This window comes from Polypterus senegalus, chromosome 1 (assembly GCF_016835505.1).
Source record: "Polypterus senegalus isolate Bchr_013 chromosome 1, ASM1683550v1, whole genome shotgun sequence".
NCBI classification, from domain to species: Eukaryota; Metazoa; Chordata; class Cladistia; order Polypteriformes; family Polypteridae; genus Polypterus; species Polypterus senegalus.
This window is the reverse complement of record NC_053154.1, coordinates 282,020,814-282,046,453: the sequence shown is the minus strand read 5'-3', so window position 1 is coordinate 282,046,453 and position 25,640 is coordinate 282,020,814. Positions and strand designations below refer to the sequence as shown.

General features: G+C 36.8%; 1 protein-coding gene across 1 annotated transcript in view; it reads left to right on the top strand.

Moving 5' to 3' along the window:
• Positions 1-25,640, top strand: part of atrnl1b (attractin-like 1b) — a 1,075,952-nt gene that overhangs the window by 626,740 nt on the left and 423,572 nt on the right. Inside the window, exon 25 of the mRNA XM_039775615.1 lies at positions 11,872-11,933. Coding sequence (XP_039631549.1) covers positions 11,872-11,933 — 62 coding nt within the window. The remainder of the gene's footprint in view (positions 1-11,871; positions 11,934-25,640) is intronic.

Genomic DNA, 25,640 nt, shown 5'->3' with positions numbered 1-25,640 from the left:
CATTTATTCCTAACTTAGGGCTGCAGAGAACCAGAGCACCTGTTATTATGAACCTTGCTTTTAAGATAACACTTCGATACTCTAACTGTGGCCTCAGCTATCATGTCATTCATTTGTATTGCAATATCTTGCACAATTGATTAAAAATGACAGAATTGCATACCACTTCTGCTGATATTTTTCGATACTGTACCAGTGTCCTTTTTCTTATAGTCATAAATACATTTTCTTCAAATCTGATATTTTTAAAATTCCTATTATTCTTTTTATAGTCCTTATCTGGAGCAGTCTTTAATTACTTATGGAAAGTCCAGAAACTGGAACATGACAGCATATAAGTAGACAATTTCCGTCCTAAATTTCTCCATCAAACCATTTTCAGAATAACTTGTACTTTGATGCTGCGGATAATTTATTGAATAACTCAGTCAGTATTTTACACACCTTAGAGACTGTTAGAAAATTCTTAGTGCATTTATCAAGCCTACCATTCAAGCAGGATTTGAGCAGTGCTTCATAAAGTTCATTACAGTTACATTGTATGCGGACTTGATGAATGTGCTCTCAGCTTTATGCAGGCAAATACCTCAAAGAAACTTGGACAGTGGCAATATTCAGAAACAGAGAACTACCTGTAGCTAGTCATCCTCAATCAACAATGTCTTGAGTGACAAGTGTTCAGATATCTCTAGACATATTTTGATTTTTGTTGTTTATTTATTTCCCGGCATCAGGTGGAACATTGCAATAAGTCTTTATAATAAATGTGAAGAACTTATAAGACTTTTGTCCTTGCATCCTCTGTCAGTCTCCAAGTCTTCACATAAATTGTAGCATCACCTTCCGCAGTGAAGACAATTCAACAGCAAAGACATTAAGACAGGAAATGACTTGACCCATTGTCTACTGACTGTAAAAAGAGCCACCATCATTATAGTGCCAGACAAAGAAAAGAATAAAAGATAAGATGCATTTGATCTGAATTTTAATGTTGAAATTGACAAAGCTATCCTGACCATGCACGACAGTATTCTAGAGAGTAGGCATTACATCAGAGATTCAGAATCATTATACAGATCTCACTTGGGTCTACAGGGTAAGCTTTTTAGACAGTGTTTCTTGGGGATATGTTGTTGTATGGCTGTAGTTTTATGTCAAGATTCTTGCAGTGTTATTCTGCAATATTTTTGTTGTAGTCTTGAACATACTTATTGATAACAAACTCTTTAAAATGTCTATTGTGTTGCTGCTACTTGATTTCTTATCTGCAGTAATATTTTGGAATTAGGGCTTTTTAAGATTACACCTTGGAAACCTAGCTTCATAGTGTATTTATAGTGTTGGCAGTAGGTGACAGGAGAAGCAAACTGCAGTCTTTTGTCATTTTCTTTGTATGTAGATTCCTCTGTGTAAGATCTCGTCTTGCACTACCATTTGAATTGGGGAATATGTGGTAATGTCTAATGTACTGTATTTATATCTTGTTTAGGCCAACGTAAGATATTTCACTAGCTTTTTTATTGCAGTTATTATCACATATTGCTGATTACAGACTTAGTTTAACTTTGTTCATGGCATAGCTTTTCTGAATTCCAACTTTCATTCTGGCCAATTCTGTGATTGGGGGCCAATGTCTTGCTTCATTTAAAACCCTAGCCTGATTACAAATTTTGTTTATTGCCACTTCTGTAATGCTCCTTAGGCAGGTAAATTGTTTTTTTTTTTTGATTCGCCCAGTAATTGATGGAGACTGAACTACTAACCTAGTTTTTAAGGTTCAATGTTTCACCAACTATGCTGCATTGCCCATTTAAATACGTAAATACTCCTGTCTACACCCCATTTTTATATTGATGTGTCCTTTTTTTTAAGGTTACTGTGACCCACCATCTCAGCAGCCTCAGGTTCAAGGTAGGACTAGGAATATGGTGTTAATGGAATGGCAGGTCATTGCTGACCACACTCTCATGTACGTATTCACATTTAGTCATACTGGAGTCAATGACTAACATAAAATCCTAAAATTTAGAAAGAGGCCGTGTGAACATTGAGACACAGCAGAGAATATAAGTAGAGATTGTGCCAGATTACCTACTGCATCAACGAGCCAGCCCAAGTACATTTATGCAATGGACTTTTATTTATTTATATCAGTTTTATGCAATAATATTATCTAGGTATATCTCAGTGATGGTCTGCTTCCTTGTGGTCAGGGTTACGGTGCACCAGAGCATATCACCAACACAGACCAACATTATGCTATTACTTATCTTGTAAATTGAGCCCTTTTAACTTCTATTGCATATAACCCTGCTATAGGGAGACAAATGTCTGCACACGTTGCATTTTTCTTTCGAAAACCTTTGGAGATGTTGTGAATTGTTTAGAGTAACTATATGCACAGGATGAAGCATTGGGCCCTTGAGATACTGGCAAGCATATTATTAAGGTTAACCTCTCATAAATCACTTAGATTGCTCTCATTGATGATTTGCTTTTTGAATCATTGTTGATGTGTACAAGTTTCTCATGCAGCATGAGGTCCATAATAGAATATATAAGCGACATTAGTAATACTGGTGTCAGTTTCTGCAAGCCAGTGCTCCAGACTTGTAAATCTATTTTTTATTTGCAAATCTATGGCTCTATAACACTCCATAAGTAGAACGTTATCTGTAGCTGTGGATTTTCCTATATTGAAAATATGACACAGTTAATTCTTTTTTATGATCAGGCAAACTATTTGAAATTGGATGCAGACTTGCAAGTCAGATGGGCCGACAGCTGTTAAAAATATTGTAGACTGCAGGAGCTTTGACATGTTTTGTTCCCAGATAGTACATTCTTCATTTTGTCTGCAGTAATAAGTATTACACTTTCAAGAAAAAGAAAAACTCTAAATGTGTCATCCCTGCTTATTGACACAGTAAATTATGGAAATCAAATAGTTCCTGAAGTTTTAACGGTCTGAAAATGATGTTGGCAATCATTAACCTCCTCCCAGCTGTCTCGCATCTGTTCTTTTACCCAAACTTTTAATGAATGACAGCTAATCAGCATTCCCTGCTCAAGTGCCATCACTCCACAAGGGTGCATTTGCAGAACAGCAGAGTTTCCACTGAGAGATGGTAAAACTATAAAAAGTGGTAGATCTTCACCGATTGCTTGGGGCTCTCCTCAAGGTACTCTGTGAATGAAGGATTTTCCCTATTGGTCTGTTTAAGTTTACATTCATTACAGACAAGCACTCTGCTGGTGTTGTTGAACATTTCATATTGTGAAAATAGACTGAGATTTTTGTATTAGAATATTAGACTTTAGAAGTTGAGTGTAGATAGATAGATAGATAGATAGATAGATAGATAGATAGAGTGTAGCAGTGTATGCATCAGAAATGTTAAAGCTTCTTAAGGTTAGCATTCTGGCTGTCAGATTGTGTGGCCAAATGAAGAAGGCAGTGGAACTGAACCACACATTTGAATTCCTGCCTTTAACCCGAGCTAATTACCTTACGAGCCTGCACTCCAAGTCTTGAAAAAAAACAACAGCTCTCCTGCAGATAGGTTTCTTTGGACAGTTTCCATTTTAGAAAGGTGCTTTATAAAATAATGAATGTTTACTTGTTTGAATATTAAACAGCACAAATGTGTTTGGTGTTTTCTGTACCCCTGTTTTTTTATTTTTTTATTTTGGTGCATCATTCTCCAATACTAGACCCTGTCCTAGCAGCACTGAGCACAAGGCAGGTGCCAACCCCAGATGAGACAACATTTCATAATTGCAAAGCACACTCTCTGATAGGGCCAGTAGCCATTTAACTTTTAGCAAATACATTTTAAAGTAAAAAGCCCAAAGAAAAATCCATGCAGGTGCAGTGAGAGCTGGTGAACTCCACATAAACTACAAGAAGGAGCCTGAAATTAACACCCAGGATACTTGAGCTGTGAGACAGCAGTGTTAATCACAGTAACACAATGCTACAGGTGCTGTTGTTTGCAAATAGTGTGGCTTATTTCTAATGCACTGAACTAAGAACACCACAATTTTCAGTTAATTTCCTATGCAGTTCGTTCTCCAGCTAGTGTTCCATTTGCAGAAATTTAGTACTGACTCTGCCATTTGTGTAGTGAGTCACTTTAACTAAATAAATGTAGAAAACTTAGTAATCTTCTTAACTTAATAATAATCTAAAGGCAATATTGTTAAATGTGATTTTGTTGATTGCTAAGAATTACATTTATATAGATATATACAGACTTACTATTGCATAATGTGAATGACAAGAAGGTTTACTGGCGAGCTTTGTAGTTTCCAATACACACAGTACGTTTGTGGTGTTTTTTTTACCCTGCTCCTGTTGTTTTTCTCTAGGTACTGAGGTTTTGTTCCCTCATCATTAAGCTTTGTGTTAAATGAATTGTTTACTTGACATTAGAATCATGTAAAACAATGTGGTGAGTGTATATTCAGTATTCAGCAATGTTGTGGTACACCACCCCGACTCCTGCCTTGCACTCAGTGCTTCTTCAGTAGGCATTGGCTTGATTGAATGGATTCAAACCGTGACCAGTTGCTGATCTGGTGCGGCGGAGACATACGGAGAGGCTATCAGAGTGGGAGAGTCACTGCAGAGCTAAACAAGTAGTAGTAGTAGCAATTTGGAATACTTTGGTCAACAGTTTTATAGGGTGTCACTGACGGCATTCAAGTGTTTGATATAAAACGGGGCATCTCTTGGCTGATGCAAACTAAAACACTACAGATTAGGTCATGAGGGTCTGTTTGTAAATGGTTACACATCGAAAGCACTGTGGGTTATGTAGTTTGATTAATTTTTAAAGTAATGAGTAACTTTGTGCAATACTTATTTTATTTTTTTTTAATTTATTTATTTAAAATACTGTTATTTCACAGAAGTATTGCCTTTCTTCCTTAAAGATTTTGCCTGCTGCTCTCGGTATAACGCTGTGTACACGCGCTCTACAGCCATCTGGTGACAGCTAGTGAGGAAAGCTTAAGCATATGCGTAGTGTACAATCAAGTGAAAAGAGTTAAACAAAAGTAATAATGTATACCAAATGTATGTTCTGCATGCGCTGAGGGGTACATTTAAGCTGCCCAGTGTTGGGTGTCAGGGAGCCAGTGATCGTCGCATCAGCACCAAGTGGAAGGCATGAAGCAAACCTGGTGCACATGACTCAATGGCACACTTAAGCAGAGAGGAGTTACAGAAACCCATTAATAAAGCGTCAGTTTAGTTTTCATCCAGATATATTTTGCTATTAATATTTTGAAACACATTGGTGCAATATTCATACAGTGAATCTTCAGGAGTTCACACTAGGGACGGTAAAGGAGGTGGATATTATTTATTTCACCTCACATGAAGGACTAAATGTATTTATAAACCAAAAGAAAATTAACAGATTTGGATGTGTGTCTTATCAGGTTTTTGAATGTTCATTAGTGGGCTTAGGATTTAATAGCACATGCTGGCCAATGAAATGTGAAGTTTTTATATAAAATAAAAAAAGTAATGTAATTTTTTGAAATTTGTTTAGTATATGAATTATATATTTAGGTACAGGTACTGTACTTTTTATCAGTAATGAATAATGTAAATACATAACTTTTGAAAGTAATGTTCCCTAAAACTGGTTACCACTGCTGATAGAAGAGAAACCTTCTTAAAAGAGCAAAGGTAGCATTTAACAAAAGTACACAGTAGTAAAGAACAAGATGCACTAAAAAAGCTACAGCTCACTGTGTTATTTTTACTTCTGTGTGCTACTCATAAACAGTATACTCTGCTTTCACACACATGCACACAAGATACAAGGAGCCCCAAGCTATTCCCGAAGCACTGGTAGCAAGGAAATGGATGACACTCCATCATTGGATAAACACGACTTCAATTAAATACCATTCCTATTTTGACTCTAAACGTATCATACATACAGCTATTAAGAATACAAAGTTAAGCCTGTTTCTGTGTGCTACACTTAAGTATCTTTTACTTAAACTCTGATGTCACTTTCCAGATTGCCTCAATAAATGCACAAATCAGGATTCTGGTCCTCACTCAAGAAATTGACTGACTTCCTTTATAAATTTGGATTGAGCAGAGTGATTGATGCTCTGATCCTTTAGGTGCATAAAGGGATATTGAAATAAAGTTGGTGAAAGAAGATACATGCTATGATCTCATAAGACAAGAGGTGCTAGAATATGTGAGTGCTCATCAGTCCAAAAATTGGAGAGATTAGGTTAATTTAAAAAACGTAGTTATACGTGAAGATGGTGATGCTACCTATCATGAACTTTTTTCCAGCTGTTTCTCATCCATTACTCTTGCCCACATTGCTCAGGATTGCTACTAATGACTGTGTTTTCCTTTTGGTGGTTTGAAATCAAAACCAAACAACATCCACATCCTTTTCTAAGGAATTTCCATCCTCCAGGGAGGCCTACATCTGTTCTCCAATAGATGGCAGTTGGCAGCTATGAGAAAATCCTGGGAATGAAAGAAAGCTAATCCTGGATAATTTATATATAAATGTGAATATATATATATATATATAATTTTTTGTAAATACTGTTTTTCCTAATGTCCAAATTCTTCAGTAATTTATAAACTTGAAATGGCAGTTTCAAAATGAATTATTTTATAATTTCTGTCAAAGGTTTTCTCAAATTCTGAACCATGGAATGTGGTCAGATTTTCATAATATGGTGTATTGATCCTAAAAAAAAAAAAAAGACTTTTGCACTTTTGTCAAACTGAAGCAATAACAGGAGGGTTCATGGTATGTCATGCACATAGTTTTTCCCTCATTATGAGTTGTTCTGTATGTGAATCATTAATTTAAGAAAATAGCCAAGCTATTCTTTCATGTTGGCATTCCCATCAAATGGCATCATTTCAAGTATGGGTTGTTAACGTCCAGCAGTCAGTTTCAAAATGCTTTCATTTAGAAAAACTCTTCTCCAAATGTCCTTTGTTTAGAAATAACACATTTTTTCAGTTGTTGGGTTGTGTGATTTTGCCATCCATATTTCTGTAATGCCATGCCATTCTGTAGTGTGTGTAACTCAGCATTATTAGTAAATGATGGAAGTAATAAATGATAAAAATTGAGAATATAGTTTGGCCATCCTATCCCCTAGTTACAGTCAGTACAGCTTCTATCTTAAAATAAAAAAAAAATAAAAGAAGCGACTTTCTTTTCCTAACTGGAATGTTGTAATTGCTGTTAAAGGAACACTGTCCTTTGTATATCATTCAGAAACCTTTCATAGGCATCCTGTTCCAATGGCAGAGGAGAAAGTGATGTTTAGCCAGTATTTTGCTAACGTTTCTCTTCATTGATGTTGTGTAGCCATAGTGCACCTGCTTTAATACACAGGGTTACAACCAAGTGCACGTTTTATCTTAACGGTGCTCTTTTTCTCTTCTCTTTTTTTTCAATAGATGCCATTCCAAGTTGTTACTGTATTGATACCAAAACATTTTCGTCTATCAAGTACATTGCTTTGGCCCTTAGTTGTATAGTTACCGCTGTCCTTTATGCTTTCACTGCTTTTAAAGCCAAGAGACTACAGATCTGCTGTGTAATCTTTCGCCAACTGCACACCTTAAAGTACATAATTATTCTAACAAGCTTTTCAGCTGTAGTCTGTTGTGAACAGGAGAGTTATTATTAAGGCAGACTAATTATTTGTGCCACTTAACTACTTTTTATGAGCTTCAGAGGAAAGCACAGAAACTCAAAAACTTAAGTTAACAGAGGCTTTTTTATCCTTTAAAAATTTTAATCTAGTTGTTAAGTGCTTACTAAACTTTAGCCAAGAATTCACACATTAACTTATTTTCATGAAAAGTGTTTTCTTATTTGTAGAAACTGGCAACCTAATGTAGAAACAGTGTGGGTGCAAAGCCTGTCCCGATGGTAGGTCAGTCCTAACTTCAACCACAGTGCCACATGCTGAAGGGCCTGCTGCATCACAATGTAATTATATTATTGCTAAAACAAGGAATATTTTAATTGGAAGATTATGAATTCAATATGTGTATGTATATATGTATATACTGTATGCACGTTCCTTTAACTTTTTTTGTCTGGTGACCATCTGGACCCTAACCCACTAGGTTTTTCTGTTACCTTTGGTTTTTTTAATTTCTTGGGACTTTCTTTCTGTCAGGTACATTTTTTCTTTTCACCTACTGTTTCTTGTCTCCCTTTGATTTAAGTTTCTCCATGCTTAAATGCATCATCAGTAAAATACAAAGTTTTAACAATTGTAAAGCAGAGTGAAGCCTTTGACCCTGACGTCAAAGCACAATAGTGAAGGAGTTGGAAATTACCAAAATGGGCACCTGGAATAAGAACCAGAATTTATTAAATACATAAGAACCTAATGAGTCACACTGAAGTTTGATATTTGAAACCTGTAAAGCTACTTAGTATATGGTCAGGTAAAGTAAATTTCTAAATATTGTCATGAACCTTCAGGTTATGGTCAGTTCAAGAAGGTGGACGTCTTTGGGAAACGCTGTTGTTGAGAGTGCTGAGCACACCCAGTATTGTGTTGCAGTTCAATTGCCTCCGACTATAAGATATGTGAAGGTTTTTCCAGTTGAAATATGAGGGATGAAAAGCTGGGGGTTCTTTCTGAACTGTTTTGAAACTTATGAGAGTGTCAGTATGGTCCGCTGTCAATTTCCTGTCTAATATCTGTAATGTAGAAACAGACATTACAAGTTAATTAGGGTGCCCAGTTCGACTAACCTGGAGACTCTGGAGGCAGTAGCAAAGAGAAGGATGTTAGCGAAGCTGCTGGCTGTCATGAGCAATGTCTCACAGCCTCCACATGACACCCAGGTCTCAGGACTGATTCTGCCATGGTGCTCCAGGGAGTTCTAAAGGAAGTCTTTTTGTTATTTGAACAGCCACATTCAGATTATTTGCAATATATACTCTGGCTAAGCAATGTTATTTTCTGCCATTTTGATGTGTTAATCTTTAAACCAAATATGAGTTAATTATTATTCTGTTTATTTAAATGTTTAGAGATATAGCTTTAGCATAAAACCCCCCATCTCAATTTCGATGATAGTTGTAGGTTTCAGTAACACTACAATCATCTGTCCATTTGTCTGTCTGTCAATACTAACTCACCTAAGAGGTGGCACATGAAAGAGCCCTTGACTTTAATATTAAAATATGTTTCGTTGAACCTATTTTTACCTTCAACTTGTACTTTAAGAATGGAGGGTGCCTTACCATTACTGAACACACCCACATGTAGATATTGTTCTCTTTGATTCCTTTGTTTCTACCTCAGAGATGAAGAAAAGTTAGCCAGTTGGTAGGGACGCCTACGAAAGTACGAGTTTCTCAGCAGCTGAGGGAGCCCTTACAGAAATGTTTTGGGAAGGTGTCATTTAGGATGTATGCTCTTTGTGGGCTTGAGGGGAGATCTAGCTGCAGAATTACTTAAGCAACATGAAGTAACTGTACCCTAAAAAGTTCAATTGACCGATCTGTGCTGCTGAGGAAATGCATCCATGTTTATACATTTTCTGTTGTTTCACATTTTTCAGCCATAGAAACAAGCTGGACCAGAGAGAGGTTGTTTGGCAGAGTGGATGTTATCGACTCTTTATCTAGCTTGGTGGATTTTTTTCACATCTCCTATAGTGAAATGTGTTTAATGTGTACACGTTATTGTAGATGTACCCTAAATTTAAAGACGTCTGTACTGTGCCTGCCATCACTCTCTTCAACCAGTTTCTCCTCTGACTGTACCCTTTTCCCACAGTCTGCTCTTAGCTTGCAAGGTAATGCGAGATTTGAGATTTATTTAAAGATAACTTTGACTGAATGTTGTAACAGTAGCACACGTTGCAGTGTGGTAATTACACTGGCATTGATTTTTGTCTGCATTATATTTATTTATTTTTTTTTTTTATGCTCTTACTGAACCTTTTTGGAAAATATGCCTGGGCCAGTAATGAAATTTGAAAGCGCATTTGAAAAATTCAGTAAGACATTTGACTTTGAGAATAAAAGCCACGTACTATAGGTAATCTGAGATGCCCATGCCTTTTGAAGACAGGTCATGTTCTGAAGCTTGCATCCTCATTCCTGTTGTGCTAGTAAACACATGCAAGGCTGCTGTTTGCTTATCTGTGTACTGTTTTTGTTATGACTGCATTCAGTTTACTTTCCTGTTTTCCTTTTATCTTCTATTTCTTTGGTTATTCTTGCAATTTAATGTGCATAAAATGTTTAGGTTTTCCCTAATTCATCTACACAGCCACGAGAATGAATCAATCAGCCTTTAGTTCAAAGGTAAACAAAACCATGTGGGCATGTGTAGCGTTACATGCCACCTCACTTGCAGTTAGTGAGGCTTACATTGAGGGTACTGTACTTACCCTCTGCCAAAGCAATTATTTCAGACTATTGGCTAAATGCTCGAGTCAGTTTTCTTAATTGTCCTTCCAAGTGGATTGCTGTATGAAGTGTTTCATTGAAAGTGTGATTTAACTAAAGCTCTCATTGATTGATGGTGGAAATAAACCCCTGTTGACTAGAAGGTTCTCGGACCACCTGGTAGGACAGGTCTGTCACTGTAAGTTTTAAATGCATCATTTCTGTACACTGCACAATAGTTTTTATGTGTGATTGGGAAAGGAGTGTAGTATCATCTGTTTGTCCAATCTGTGTTTGGTGACCTTTATACATTTTTAAATGTTTAAGGAGTTGACTGTATCAAGAAAAGCAAAAAAAAAAAAAAAACTTAAAAAATGTAAACTTATTGTTAAATGTATAAACATTCATAGGAAATATACTTGTTTTGATGATCAAAATAATTATTTTGTTTAAAGTTTTGTGCAGCCACTGCACTCAGATGTCACCGCCAACCTATAAAGGACCGTGGAGTCAGCTCTCAACTCCTCCATCTGCTATGAATTGTGTTAAAAGCAGAATGGGCTAGATTCTTTTAGTCCTTCAGCCTATCTAATAACATATGTGTTTTATATATTACAGTATTATTTTATGTAGTTAAAACACCTAATTTAGAATTTATGCTTTTAACTGATCAGTAATGCTTGCTTGTGATCTTTAAATGAGATTATAAAAAAGTGTGCTGACTTTATTGTAATGATGCACATAGGTAAGAACCTATAAACAGATTGTTTGCACCTTAATTTAAAATAGTAAAAACAAAATGCTGATGTACTGTAACTAGGAGCAGCTGTAATGTACCATTTTGGTAATTATTATGTAGCTATTACATTTTGTTTTTCTTTTTGTCTCACTGTATTTCTTTTTCATCTGATACTTTGTGATGTACATGACCAATTGAATTTTTCACTCAGGGATAACAAAGTTCACCATGACCTAATTTTGAGAGGTGAAGTGGGTATGGGGGCAAATTTAGTGTTATATTGAAGACCCTTTATATGTACTATATTGTATGCACTATGATTTTTTTACACAGCAGGCTTTTTTATTACCTCCCTTCTAAAACTTCTTAATATGTTTGCAGAGGTTTCACTATAATCATAGGGTGTTATGCATTCTTTTTTGGTTTATTTTTAACAATTATTGTATCTTTTACAAGTATTTATTCAGCAAATAGATGTATCATAGGGCTACAATTGTTTCTTTATTTTTATAGGTGGAATACAGGCAGGTAAAGTGATGTGGTTCATGTCACACCGTTTGTCATTGACTCTGATTGAGCTGACAGCCTTGTTATCTTGAGTTTAATGTTATGGTCACTATGAGGAAGAAATGCCATGTACTAACTAGATGGAATAGACTTCTGAATTCTTGCCTTTTTTTTTCCACATTGTAGATTGCGTTCTCCCAGCACAACAGTATAATGGACCTTGTGCAGTTCTTTGTAACCTTCTTTAGGTAAGTTAAACTGATAAGATTATAATTGTATTTTATTGTATTGTGTATAATGACTTAATTAAAAATATATATATATATATATATATATATATATATATACTGTACACACACATACTGTACATAATATATAAATCACAGACTGAACAAAACTTATTTTTCCATTCTTCGGACATGTCTTCAGATACAAGCATCCAAACTAAATCTGAAGGCATGAAAATGAAATAAGAGGAAATCGTCTTTAATTGTAGTTAATATCTACAGGCAATATTATGCAAATTCAAAAAGCCCTTAATGTTGTTTATCTCTTTTTTTGCTTGTTCTTGGACTTGCGACTTAAATTTTATCTACATTTGTTAGGTTCCCTCAGTATTTTTTTAAATATATTTAAAGGAATATTGTCACAATCTCTTCCAGTCCTATTATTGTTTATTTTGTATGGTTAGAGATTTGCACACAAGTAAAGAAAATTCTTGGGTAGCTTAGTTGATTTGTTCAATGGACTTTTACCCAAATAACCTTTAGCCTTATTCCTTTAAGCCTAATATCTTCTCTGCTCATCTCTGTTTCCAGACTGATGATATGGTGTCTAAACCGTGAGAGTGAGAAGTGTCTCTGAACTCTGCTAATTATGTCCTGTCATGTTGGTCCCAAGACTTTACCACAATTTCAATTTGTCTTATGGGTAGTGATTTTGGACATATCCTTTTTTGCTCGTGTCCATTTTTTCCTTGGTTTTCTGTTTTGTTCTGTTAACTCTTCATTTATAAAGAATCCTTATTGCCTTTTGGTTACAAGCTGGATTTTTTAGGGTATTCTCCCTCTTGTGAGTCACTTTGATATCCCAATTGATTACCCAATTTGGGCCTAGCCTGGCTGATGCCTGCAGATAGATGTCAGGAGCAATTGGATCTGATGTAAGCCTGTTTTGGATTAGCCAGTGAAGGTCCTGTACTGCTTTTGTGGGTCTTTTGGAGGCCTCAACCCCTTTTCTCCACGTCTGTGACTCCGTATCACAACATGGGTGGCCACAAAATCACTGTAGCCTACATGCTAACTTTATTATAAATTGTCTGTATGTTTACCCCATTCTCTGCCAAAATTTGAATTGGGTTGACAGTCATTAAAACAGTATCTTAAACATGTGACCATTCACTTTGCAAAGAAAACATTTACGAATGCCAGGTAACAGCAGTTGAGAACCAGCACTGTTTTAATAACATCAAAAGTCAACATGGACAGAAAGGCTAAAAAAGAACATTAGATTAAAATTTTAAATGTAATTGAGTCCCTATGCAAATTTGCATTATTTAAATGTTGCAGTCTTGATGCACAGTTGAGTTCATTTAATCTTTTAATATTCAGTGCATTGAAGTCTTGAAATGTCTTCTGAAAAGGTATGTTTGTACTGTAAGCTTCTCTACTTTGTCCAGTCTGTCTACTGGCATTTTGTGGTCAATTCAACAGCATCTTTTTGGATGGATAGTAGGCTGTGATTTGCTATGCTGTTTTAAATATAATGCTTACTTATGTTGCTGCTGCTACACAGATTTGGTCAATCCTACAGAGTCCAAGGTGTTACTGTGTACTGAGAAGTTAAGCGAAGCAGCTGTTGATACACATGCAGTAAACATAAAGTGCATTACGCTAAAAAAGAATTGATGCAAATCTGCCCTGAGATTGTCTTACCTTTGTTATGTTGGTTGTATTTTGTCTCTTTTTGGTTGGTTGCTGTTAACCTCCATCTGAAACTTGGCAACTTAGGACATTTCTTTTTAAGCTGTTACCTGCACTGTCTGTGAGGTCACTGTCAGTTGTACTTGCACATTTTGTGTTGTTGGTACTCAGCTTTGTGTCTAATACGTTGTGTTAAGTGTTGAATGCTGACTTTATCCTCGAGTGCACAATGTTACAGCTGCTTGTAGAGTGGACACTTTTAATACCTGTAATGGTGGTATGCAACATGTTATTCTGAAGTGCTAACAGCAATGTCTATGAAAAGCTGGGTGTAGTATGTGTATGATATCAAGTGGAATGATCATTGTTTTATATTTGTGTTTTTTCTGTTTAAATTCCACTACTAATCATATTCCAACAGTTTGTAGCATAACCTCACAATTCAACACACACCACACATGTAACCCACTATGCAAGTTGTGGTTTGTCTTTTTTTTTCTGGTAATTGCAAAATTGACAGAATCAAAATGCCACAATTACACTTGAAAGTATTTTACATGAAGAAAAAGAAAAGAATGATTAGAGAATTGGAAGTTTGCAATGTGCAGAAAGATATGGTCCAGTTTAAAAAAAAAATAATAATTTTCTTAAATTTAAGGCAAGATGTGCACCATCCACTTTATTTTGTCAGGAATCCCAGAAGAGAGTGCTGCTGTCATAAATAGTATATACTATATAGTATATATGTAGTGTCAAATTTACTTCCTTATTCTCGCCAGCTCTTTACAAAAAACAAAATATATTATTGAAGTTAAATAATATTATTGTGTTTTAAAAAGAGTATTTTGCAGACAAGAACAATCAAAGTAGCATCTAAACAAAGGATTCTGTAATGTTCTTTGTGCCAGAGTGTCCCTCTAGGCGCACCGCGCTGGCTGATAGAATGCTAAGTGGCATACGAGGGCTTGGGGTTAGAACATGGGACTCACTTTTCTTTTAAAAGGGTGCTGAGATGTGACTAGGGCTTTTTATGTCAAAACCGATATAATTTTTAATGAAACAGCTATCCAAGAAATGTCTTTTTGTTTTTGATCCCAACACCTCTGATTTTTCTTCCCTCCTCAACATGAAAGTCTTGTGATCTCTGTATGTTTGCCCTTGTCTTAGTCTTGCAAAGACTGAAAGAGCAGCTGTAATCCACCTTTCCTTGAGTTCCGTGTATTTAGTCAAAATGTGAAAAGTCTTCAGTGAACAATGTCAGCAAGTGAATAAATGTGCGTAATATGTGAGCTGTCATATATGCTGTAAAGCATCTTGTCAGGGTGCTCCAAATGAAAACAAACACTTTTAAATGAAACAGTAAGGCACTGCTATTTCCCAGAAGAAAAAAAAAAAAAAAATCAGTTTGTTGGCGTGGGTATGGTGGTCCTTAGTGCAATTTGACAGGTGTTTTGGAGTATTGTCTTGCCAATAGTCATTATTCTTCTTCTTCCTTTTATTGGCGTTACTTTTCCGTCATTGCACTGAATATTTTGCATTTTGTTAAACCCATTTTTCTCCTTTGTAAAATGAAAGGACTAAAAGCCAAATTCACAGTGAAAACTCCATATTTGGATTTTGAGGGAGTGACGTCTTCATTGATATTATTTTGATAATTTTAAGGCCTTAAGTGAGGGAGTCTCTCTCCCTGTGTAATGTTTTTTATTAAACTCACAGAGGTAGGCAGCTGAATAAAAATGGCGGTGACCACTGATGAAAAGCATAGCTTGTGAGGAGATAATATACTCTGTCTTGTAAACATGCAGTTCCTTTTTTGTTTTAGCATGCCTGAGCAATCCTAGTAAGAAGAGCATGATTATTAAAGTGAAGGAATGTCAACAACACGTTCTTAAAATTTAAGTCCCATAAGTCAAGGGTAGCCTTTCCTATCTTTATGCAGTGACATTCCTCCTCTGTCCATTACTAGAGTTACACAAGTACCTCATATTAAAGTGAAACGACCTTTAAATAGTATATGTTTGTGTCTTTGACTCACTTTAATTTAAATATAAGGATTTTCTACAGTTTTGATTAGATTAGATAATCTTTTGTTAATCCAAAGGGGAAATTCAGGTGCATAAAGCTGCAGAAAAATAAAAAAACTAGGATACACACTCACAGGACAGATAATATAGCCATTTAAATAATCAGTCAATTGATAAGTAATTAAATAAAAATAAACTTAACAAGTACATTGGGTGGAAGCATTGAATTGCCTGAGAGCAGTTGGCAGAAAAGACCCCCAGAGGCGCTTCTTAACCCAGAGTGGTAGAATGGGCCTGTGACTAGAAGCACTTCAATACAGCTCCTCCTAGTGGGGACTTTTCATAATGGCATCCAATTTTGCCATCATAATCTTTTCCACAACAACTTCCAATGTGTCCAGAGTTAGCCCTGGAATGGAGTGTGCTTTCCTGATAAGTTTGTTCAGACAAATGTATTAATGCACAAAGTTAACTTCCACTAAATGAGATTCTATGTTTGTTGCTGCTTTGGATGAAAACACCCACTATACCTCCTTCCATGCATTTTGTGTATTGAGCCTACTTACTTCAGCTCTGGGTCTTAGCAGCTGGAGCCCATGCCAGCAGTGATGTCCACAAGTTAAGAACGATCCATGGGAGGAATCCTGGTGCATCATAGGCCTGCTAACCCAATTCATATAAATGTAGCATGTGTCGTCTTCTATATGGTTAAAAACTGTAAAAATTGTTTAAATATGAATATTCAATGGAAAAAATGAAACTTCCAATATAGGAGAGGCAGAGCAGCATTCTTTCATTTCTTTTTTCATCAGTTCTTAGCTACACAGACCCCTCTCTCAGTACAAAACATTAACAAGTCAATACGTGCTGTCAGGCTAATAACGTGCAATAAAGAAAAAAACACATATTTAAAAAAAGGTCTTATCAATTTGCCATGGAGGACTTTGTAAAAAATGAACTTGATTCTGTTTGATTTTTAAAGGATATTTTTAACAGAATTGCAGCTTCTAAAAATGCATATGTACAGGATTTACTGGCAATGGGTAGTTTAATACTTTTGACTGCACCCCATTAAGACACTGCTAGCAATAAAAGACCTCTTGACTTTTACTGTTTACAGTTTTCAGTTCAGTAATCGTGCTTCAAGTGAGAGGTGAAATGTCAGAACAGCTCTGCAGCACAGTGAGGCTGTCAGTATTCAAGAGGCATGCTGGAGCAAAGCAGAAATTTGTAGGTAGTAGGAGGCAGCATCCTGAGCCATTTATTCAACTCTAACAGCACTCGGGAATGTAACTTAGCACTTACGAATCGGTTAACTCTAGTGCCTCTCTTACTGCTATGGGGAATCAACAGCATGGTCTACCATTACCAGTAATGGCACTTGCTCTTCCATTTTTGGAATTTGTTATCTGCTTCCCTGAGTCTTATTTTGTATGCTAAACAAACACTAGTTTGGTTTTAGAGGCATTTTTAATTTTCTTACTTGTCTTAAGCATAAACTGCACCGTCACAACTCTTGTCTAGTAAAATTTCTGACAGGGTGGGGTGCCTTCTGTTTGGGGGTTGTTCATTTCCACCTTCATATAAGTAACAGCTCCACTGTTTGGTTTCATCAGTTACTGTGGAGTGGTGGCTCTGAGGCGAGGGATCTGCACTGGCAATCGGAAGGTTGCCGGTTCGAATCCCGTAAATGCCTAAAGGGCCTCTGCTCTGTTAGGCCCTTAAGCAAGGCCCTTAACCTGCAATCACTGAGCGCTTTGAGTAATGAGAAAAGTGCTGTATAAATGCAAAGAATTATTATTATTACTGTAAATTGGCCTGGTATGAGTAAGTGTGTCCTTTTGTAAGCTGGTGTCAGGCTTTGGCTAAGCCTTATTCCCACTGATTATAGAAGAGACTTTCAAGTCTGTGTTGAGAAAAGAACAAGTGGGATCCAGAAATTAATAAATGGATGAATTATTTTCATTCATTCATTAATAGAAGCCCGTTATTCCAGCTGAGTGTTATAGGGCTTGAGCTCATCCTAGCTGCATTGGGTAAGAAGCTGGAACCAAACCTACATGGAACACGAGCCCTTTGACCAAGAAGGCCAATTACAATTCAATCTGTCAAATATATATTTGCGATGTAGAAGATTGAAATTCTTAATCCACATACAACCTGCATTATAATACAATGCTCCCACAATACAGTATATCCTTAGAACAACAGCATTCTTTATGTTTGAGCACCACGGCTCCCCTGTTGCTTTTGAAATTAAATTGAGTTGGCCAGTTCCAAGCGTCAATTGGATCATAACAAACAAACAATACATGCACTTTGGTGAGTCTTCATTGTTTGTTAATTTATTCTTATTTTTAAAGTTGTGTTTTTTTGTTAATTATATTTTTCTCAAACAATTTCACAAAAAAAAAAAACAACATTATTTTCCTCCTGGCAATGCTGGGAATTTCAAGTAGTATATATATCTATACTAATAAAAGGCAAAGCCCTCACTCACTCACTCACTGACTCACTCATCACTAATTCTCCAACTTCCCGTGTGGGTGGAAGGCTGAAATTTGGCAGGTTCATTCCTTACAGCTTCCTTACAAAAGTTGGGCAGGTTTTATATCGAAATTCTACGCGTAATGGTCATAACTGGAAGCAGTTTTTCTCCATTTACTGTAATGGAGATGAGCTTCAACGCCGTGGGGCGGAGTTTCGTGACATCATCACGCCTCCCACGTAATCACGCAGTACATAGAAAACCAGGAAGACCTCAAAAAGCGCTGAAGAAAACATGCATTATATAATTGAGAAGGCAGCGAAACAATAAGCGAAGCGAAAGTGACATATACAACCATATTCATGAGTTCTGCTACTTCGGAAACAAAGCACGATGTAAACCTACACTTTAAATTAAGTTCATAGACAGGCTGCGCTGGCGCTTGTAATTTAGTGCCTGCCCATATAAGGCCGTCCGTCAGCGGCAATCCAATAGCAAACTCCACTAAATATTCACGGGTGAAGGACTGTGCTTATGGAGAGGAAGATGAGATGGTCAGGGTGGTGTTTGACACAAACTCAGCGAAACTGCGAGAGAAAGTTTTAAGTGCCAGGACTAAGGTAACATTAAATACAGCCATGGACATAGCACAAGATGGCACCAGCACAGCTGGGAACCTTCGATGCATGTACACCGAGTGGCTCACGTGAACTGACGCAGTGCACAGATAAAAGCAACAGTTCCAAAGAGCGCTGAACAAAACCGAATTACACAATTGAAAAGGCAGCAAAAATATGAAGCGCCTGATAAGCATATTCATAAATCCAGCTACTGCGGAAACAAAGCACACGGTGGAAAAAGTCAATGTCCCGCTAAAGGAAGACAGTGTAAAAAAAACCCGTGCATGCAGTGTGTCAGGTCTCAGATAAAGAAGAAGACGAGCTGTTTATTGATGCAGTAAGAAACAAATCGATGAATGAAACCTGTCATCTTTACAGCGATTGACAAACACGGAATGTAACTTGAACACAACACATCCTACAAATACGAACCTGATTGAAAGAAATAATGATAATCAAATCCTTGATGACAGCAACACTCAGTAACACTCACAAAACAAATACTGTATATTGACAGTCATGTTATGTTATTTTTAAAATGTTCCCTTTTCTTTTTCTACCTTTTTAACACACTACTTCTATGACACGCTGGTATATATATATATGTATATATATATATATCCCGCTCTACATACTCGAATAATGGATACTTTATTCGCCATCAATGATTGTTTTGGTAAAGCCATACTCAGTGTATTCATTAGATGAACGGTAAAAAGTAAGGGAGGGAGGATGACTCATTGAGGCATGCAGGCTGTAGTGCGTCAACTCTATCTGAATTGCGCGATCACATTTGAAAAACATATCTTTTCAAGTTCTATTTAGTCCATATGTGTCAAACTCAAGGGCGCGGGCCACATCCGCCCGGCGTAATTATATCCGCCCCGAGATCATTTTATATACTGTATTATTGTTATTAATGGCCCGGGTATATGAAGCGCTGGTAACACAAACTACAGATCCCATAATGCAGCGCTTCAGCTGCCTTGCATCAGGGTAACCTGAATGCAATTCAGAAGATACAGAAAACAGCATAATTAAATAAGAATCTGACACTTCAGCGGACGTTTTAACCCGTGCACAATCACAAAGTGATTTCAAGTGAAGCTGCTTTTATGGGAGACACAAATGCACCAGTTCACCTTGCCCCACTTTCCCTGTTGCCAAGTACTGTTAAACCAAGTCGTCACTATGGTGTTCCCAAATACGCACTTTGCTGATAAACTGAGCGCACTGCGCACTGAGTTTGCACGGCGCTTTGGTGACTTTGAAGAACAAAAAAAGTCCGTCTACATGCGGCTCGAACCTTGTGCATGTTTGGTAGCACATATCTGTGTGAGAAGCTCTTCTCAGTGATAAAGACTAACAAAACAGCACACAGGAGTCGCCTCACTGATGAGCACCTGCAATCCATCCTGAGAATCCACAACACAGAACCTCACACCAAACAGAAACGAACTTGTGGCCAAAAAAAGATGCCAGGCGTCCAGCTCTAAAATGACATATGAGCAAAGACAACTGAATGATTTGATTTGTTATTGCACGTAAGAGCGGGAGTCAACCTTTTAACAAACAGCGTATTGCACTGATACGAAATAGCTGTGTGTGTATATATGTAGATATGTATGTATGTATATGTATATATATGTTTATATATGTGTGTGTATGTATGTATATGTGTGTATATATGTGTGTGTATATATGTATGTATATATGTGTATATGTATAGATATGTATATATATATATATGTTTATGTGTGTGTGTGTAAATATATATATATATATATATATATATATATATATATATGACAACAACACTCATCACTCACAACAGTGACAAAACAATTACATTGACAATCAGGTTACGTTATTTTCAAAATGTTTCCTTTTCTTTTCATTGCTTCTTTAACACACTACTTCTCCGCTGCGAAGCGCGGGTATTTTGCTAGTATATATATATATATATATATAACTAGGCTTTTGGTCCTTCTCACATCAATCGAAAGCCTGGGTATGCCATGGATGACAGGAAATGAACAGCAGCACAGGCATGCAGCATTACTGACAGGTGAAGATCTACAACTACTTTTTTGACAGCAAAGCAACTTGCAGAATGATTACATGATAGGAAGAAGAAGAATGAAAGCCACTCCTTCCACTGCGTGCAACCTGCTGTTATTCACAAACTACTGGGACTACATCTGCTGAGTATGAGGCAAATAGCAGAGGACAATTACGTGATAGGAAGAAGATAAATAACAGCTCCAGCCTTTGCTGCCCCTCAAGCACATGCGGCATGGAAACCTGCCGGTACCTGAGCACTACTTACTGGTGCAGAAGCCTCAATATTGGGAGGACCAGATGTCAACATGTTTTTTTGTTAAAAAAATATTTGCCATGTCATTTTTAAAAGTTATTTTAGTAATTCTTTGTTTATCTTGGACTGAATGCTCACTTTGCATTTCCTGTGCCTACATACTTCTTTTTGAAAGTTGTCATTCCAGAATACAAGGAGTGAAAAAGAACAAGCAAGTGTTTTTCATATTTGCATATACCTGTGAGTTTGTAAACGAGTGCATCTTATGATGGTCTGGTGCCCAGTCTAGTACTGGTTCCTGCCTTGTGCCTCATGCTGCTTGCACAACACTGAAGGGAAAATTAGCAAGTTTGAAAATGTCATCTTTGTTATGTTCAATCCTAAACTAAGTAAGAAATGAGTCATCACGTGGTTTGGTGATCAGTCACACACTGTGTATGTTTATTAGTATGCCTTTTTAAGTTTTTGATGAATCTCAGAATAGAACCCAGTACTCCTCCTCCACATGAAAACACACTCAACACAGAATTTGGAAAGTAGAAAGCAAATCTACTTGCCAGCTAAATGCCATTTTCTCAATGTTTATAGATTTATGTATTTTTTTTATATAACCGCCTTCTTGTCTTTTTATTTAAGAAAGTGAAACTTTATCTTTTGGAAGCTTTAGCTTCAACTGTCATTTATAAACCACTTTTTCCAGCTGAGGGTTCCATTGAGCAGGAGCCTGTTGACCTCTAGGCAAAAAAACAGCTGAGGACAAAATACCAGTCTCTTACAGGTCACATTCACACTGGTACATGTTGAATCATCAGTCTTTTATACTCTAGGAAGAAAATAAAGTGCCCATGGGAATGTCTTTGGAAGAATAAATAATACTTCCATATTATTAATTTTCTATTTTCTACTCCCAGTTAGTTATCTGTTTTACTGTTGAGGGAAGCTAGTGCCAAGGTGGGAACGAACCCTGAACAGGATGCCCATCTCTCGCCTGCCACACTCCACTTATACTGGTATACTCGGAGCCTCTAGTGAACCTAACACACACAACTTTGTGTTGTTGGACAGAAATCAGTGTCCCTCGCAGATGGCCCACTCAGACATCAAGACAAGTGCAGACTCAGCACAGACTTTTATCTAGGCCAGCATTTGGACCTAGGACTATGGACCTGAGAGGAAACAGTTCTGTTTTTAAATCAGCTTATTAAATCATAAATGTTCTGTCAAGTGCTATGATGAATTGTAGGCATTATCTGCAAGAATAGGTATTAAGTGAACGTCAGCATTTACTGTATAAGCACATTGAAGTTATGAAAGTAATAGATTTGCAAGTAGATTTTAAAAAGGCATATTCCTTTCCTTTAATTTTCCTCTTAATCTACCATTAATACAAGATAGTGGTAATCTTTTTGCCTGTATATAAGCAACACAAGACAGCTAACCATAACTGTTAAATGTTTTAATTGATGTTTTTCTTTTTTTATTTTAAAGGTGATGTATAGTAATGCACATTTCTGATGTTAGGGTTGACTCCTTAAAGGAAAGACAAATTGCAGTTAATATCTTGGCAATATGAATTCCTGCCAGTGGAAGCAGAGAAATGCAATCATTATACACAGATAAGAGTATATTGCAGTGGCAATGTGAAAGCAATATAAGGTAATATTACACGGTGACAGGTTTCTTCTGTAAACCAATTTAACATTCTCCACCATGTTGTTTCTTGAGTGCCTAACCTCTTTGCCAGCATAATTTTGAAGTGCATCATGTATATGTGTTTGTGTGTATATATATATATATATATATATATATATATATATATATATATATATAAATATATACACACACACGCTGGACGAACATCAGCGAGCACCTGGGGCACGTCCGGGTGATTATAAAGGGGGCCGCCTTTCTACAGTTGGGGAGCGAGAGTCGGGAGCTGGAGGTGGACGAAGCTCCAGCGACAGAAGGAGGAAAGGTGGCGGACGGACATTTGAAAGGCCTGTGATTTGGGGTGATTAGTGATTAGACATTTATTTAATAAACGTGTGTGTTTTTGGACTTAGACTGGTGTCTGTCTGATGGTGTTCGGGCTAGTTCTCACTATATATATATATATATATATATATATATATATATATATATATATATATATATACATACCTACAGTACCCCCCCAGAATTGACGGGGGTTACATTCCTAGAGCACCCTCGAATTATGAAAAACCGTGACTTTTAGATGTGGTTAAAAAATGCCTTTTTAATGCCTATTTTTATTGTTTCAACCTAAATACAGCATGCCCCCAAAGCACTTTAATTTCGTTGCAAACTCAGCTTAATACTTTAATACATTACCTAAAAACAAAATGTAAAGGTAAACCCATTTACTGTACAGTACTTGTACTGTTATGTCTCCCGCAGTGCTAGAATGTAAAATACCAATGTTACTGCTATACGTACTGTAATTCATGCAAACGCGTTTTCTTTGGTATACACTCTCATTTTCTTTGTTATAAGTAGAGTAAATACATAATAATTTTATTAAAATACAGTAAAATGTACGGGTACTCACCAATGATGAATGATATTGATGATGATGAAGTAGTTGTGCAGTACGATGCACAGGATTTAAAACTCCTTGGGGGGCGCCTCTTCTTCAGGCACTTCAGAAGGAGTCGTATCTTTGGACGGGTCTTCTTCTGGTGGGGTTTCATGCTGGCTTTTCTTTGTAGGTTTCAGAAACATTGTGATAGGAGGTTGCTACACTGTATAATTTCTGTGCTTTCTATCGGATAATGTTACCGTCCAAGGGGATGATCTTCTTGCAGTCGGTGATCCACAGTGCCAAGGCAGATTCCATCCTGATGATATTTTTATTCCTTACGGTCATTACTTTTTTGGCACTATCACAGAAACTTACAGATATGGTACTCCAGATCGCTGATTCGTTCTTGTTTATGTAGCATACGGTGCTTTCATTAATGCCATAGTGGCGTGCTACTGCAACATAACTTTTTAGTTCCTGGAGCAAATCCAGTAGTTCAACCTTTTCCTGGAGTGTTTTAAACTTCTTCTGGCGCTTAGGCTCAGTTCCAGAAGCCTTAGAAGGTGCAGAGCAATTCGACGACATTGAGTGCATTTAAAAATAGCAAAACAATAACAAAATGGAAAACACGAGGACACTCAGCTAGAGACGCATCACAAAGCAGCAGTCAATCATCAGCAAGGAGAAATGAATAGCGCTCTTGGATTGGCTACTTTTGTAGAAGGGAAAATTTTTGTATAAGCATAAAAATAGCAAATTAACATAGAGTCATAAAAAGTAATTAAAAGCTTCTAAAACATTAAATTAAGCATAAATTAGAATTTTAAGAAAATAAGATAGGTCAAGTATATAGTTAACTAAAAAATCAGTCATTTTGCCTTATTTTTTTAAGCTTAAAGAGAATTGCTAGTGTGGGAAAGAACAGAAAAAGAACAAAAATGACGTGTAGAAACCAGCTTAGAACAGGATAAGAAGATTGAGAACACCTGTGTCCAAGGCTGGGAAGCTAAAGGAATGATACCACAGAGAGAAGATGGATCTGGTAGGCACGTAAGAGACCAGCTGGATTGGTGAATCAGCAGAAAGGCAACAAAAGGCTTTTGCTGTAAGCAAGGTCACAATGATGTAATACATGAAAGAAACTTTAGTATCAGGCATTGCCAATAAATATTGAAGAATATATTAGAAACTAACTTTAGCATAGAAATTAAGACAAGTCAGGACTGCCACGCAATGATTAAATAAAAGCACATATCATATTTCTTTTAGTTAAAAGCTTAGCTTTGGGCATCAGACAAACCAGCTTAAAAGTCCAGGGGCCCAGCTGCAGGGAGATGAGAAATTGGCCGGACAGGAATAGAAGGGAGTCAAAGGAAAACAGCAAATGAGCTAATTGAACAAGGTCAAAGTGATAAGAAATTGATACATCAACTTCGATTGCTGAACTGTTCGGGGCTCAGCTCAATTTGGCCGTATTGGGTCAAGTCCTTGTTGTTATTCGTGTTGTTTTATTGCAATAAAGCTTTAAAACTCTTTCTGTCTATCTCGAGTCCTAATAGCCTTCATTTTCAGGTAAAAAGCCTTCTGGTGACGAATTTTTCGCCACAACACTTTCAGCATCCCAAACTGCTTTCCCCTCAACAGTTGCTTCCTGTTCTCTCTACAGCACAGTATTGCCACGAAAAAAGCCATAAAAAATTGCGGAGGATATTTGAGCTTTCCGCTAACAATAAATAGTTATGTTCTAAAAAAAAATCCGCAAACTACTGAGTCTGCGAACCCTGAACCACAACTATGCAGGGGTCTACTCTATGTATGTATGCTCTCTCTCTTGCTCGCTCGCTCGCTGCACAGGAAATGCACAGTAAGAGACTGAACATGTACAAACAGAATTGGAAACTTGCTTGTTCGTATACCAAGTGTGTGTTCGTGAAACGAGGCAAATATTTTGGCATACTTTTTGGTCATAAACCGATTTGTACATGTATCGAGACATTTGTGAACCGAGGTTCCACTGTGTATGTGTATGTATATATATATAT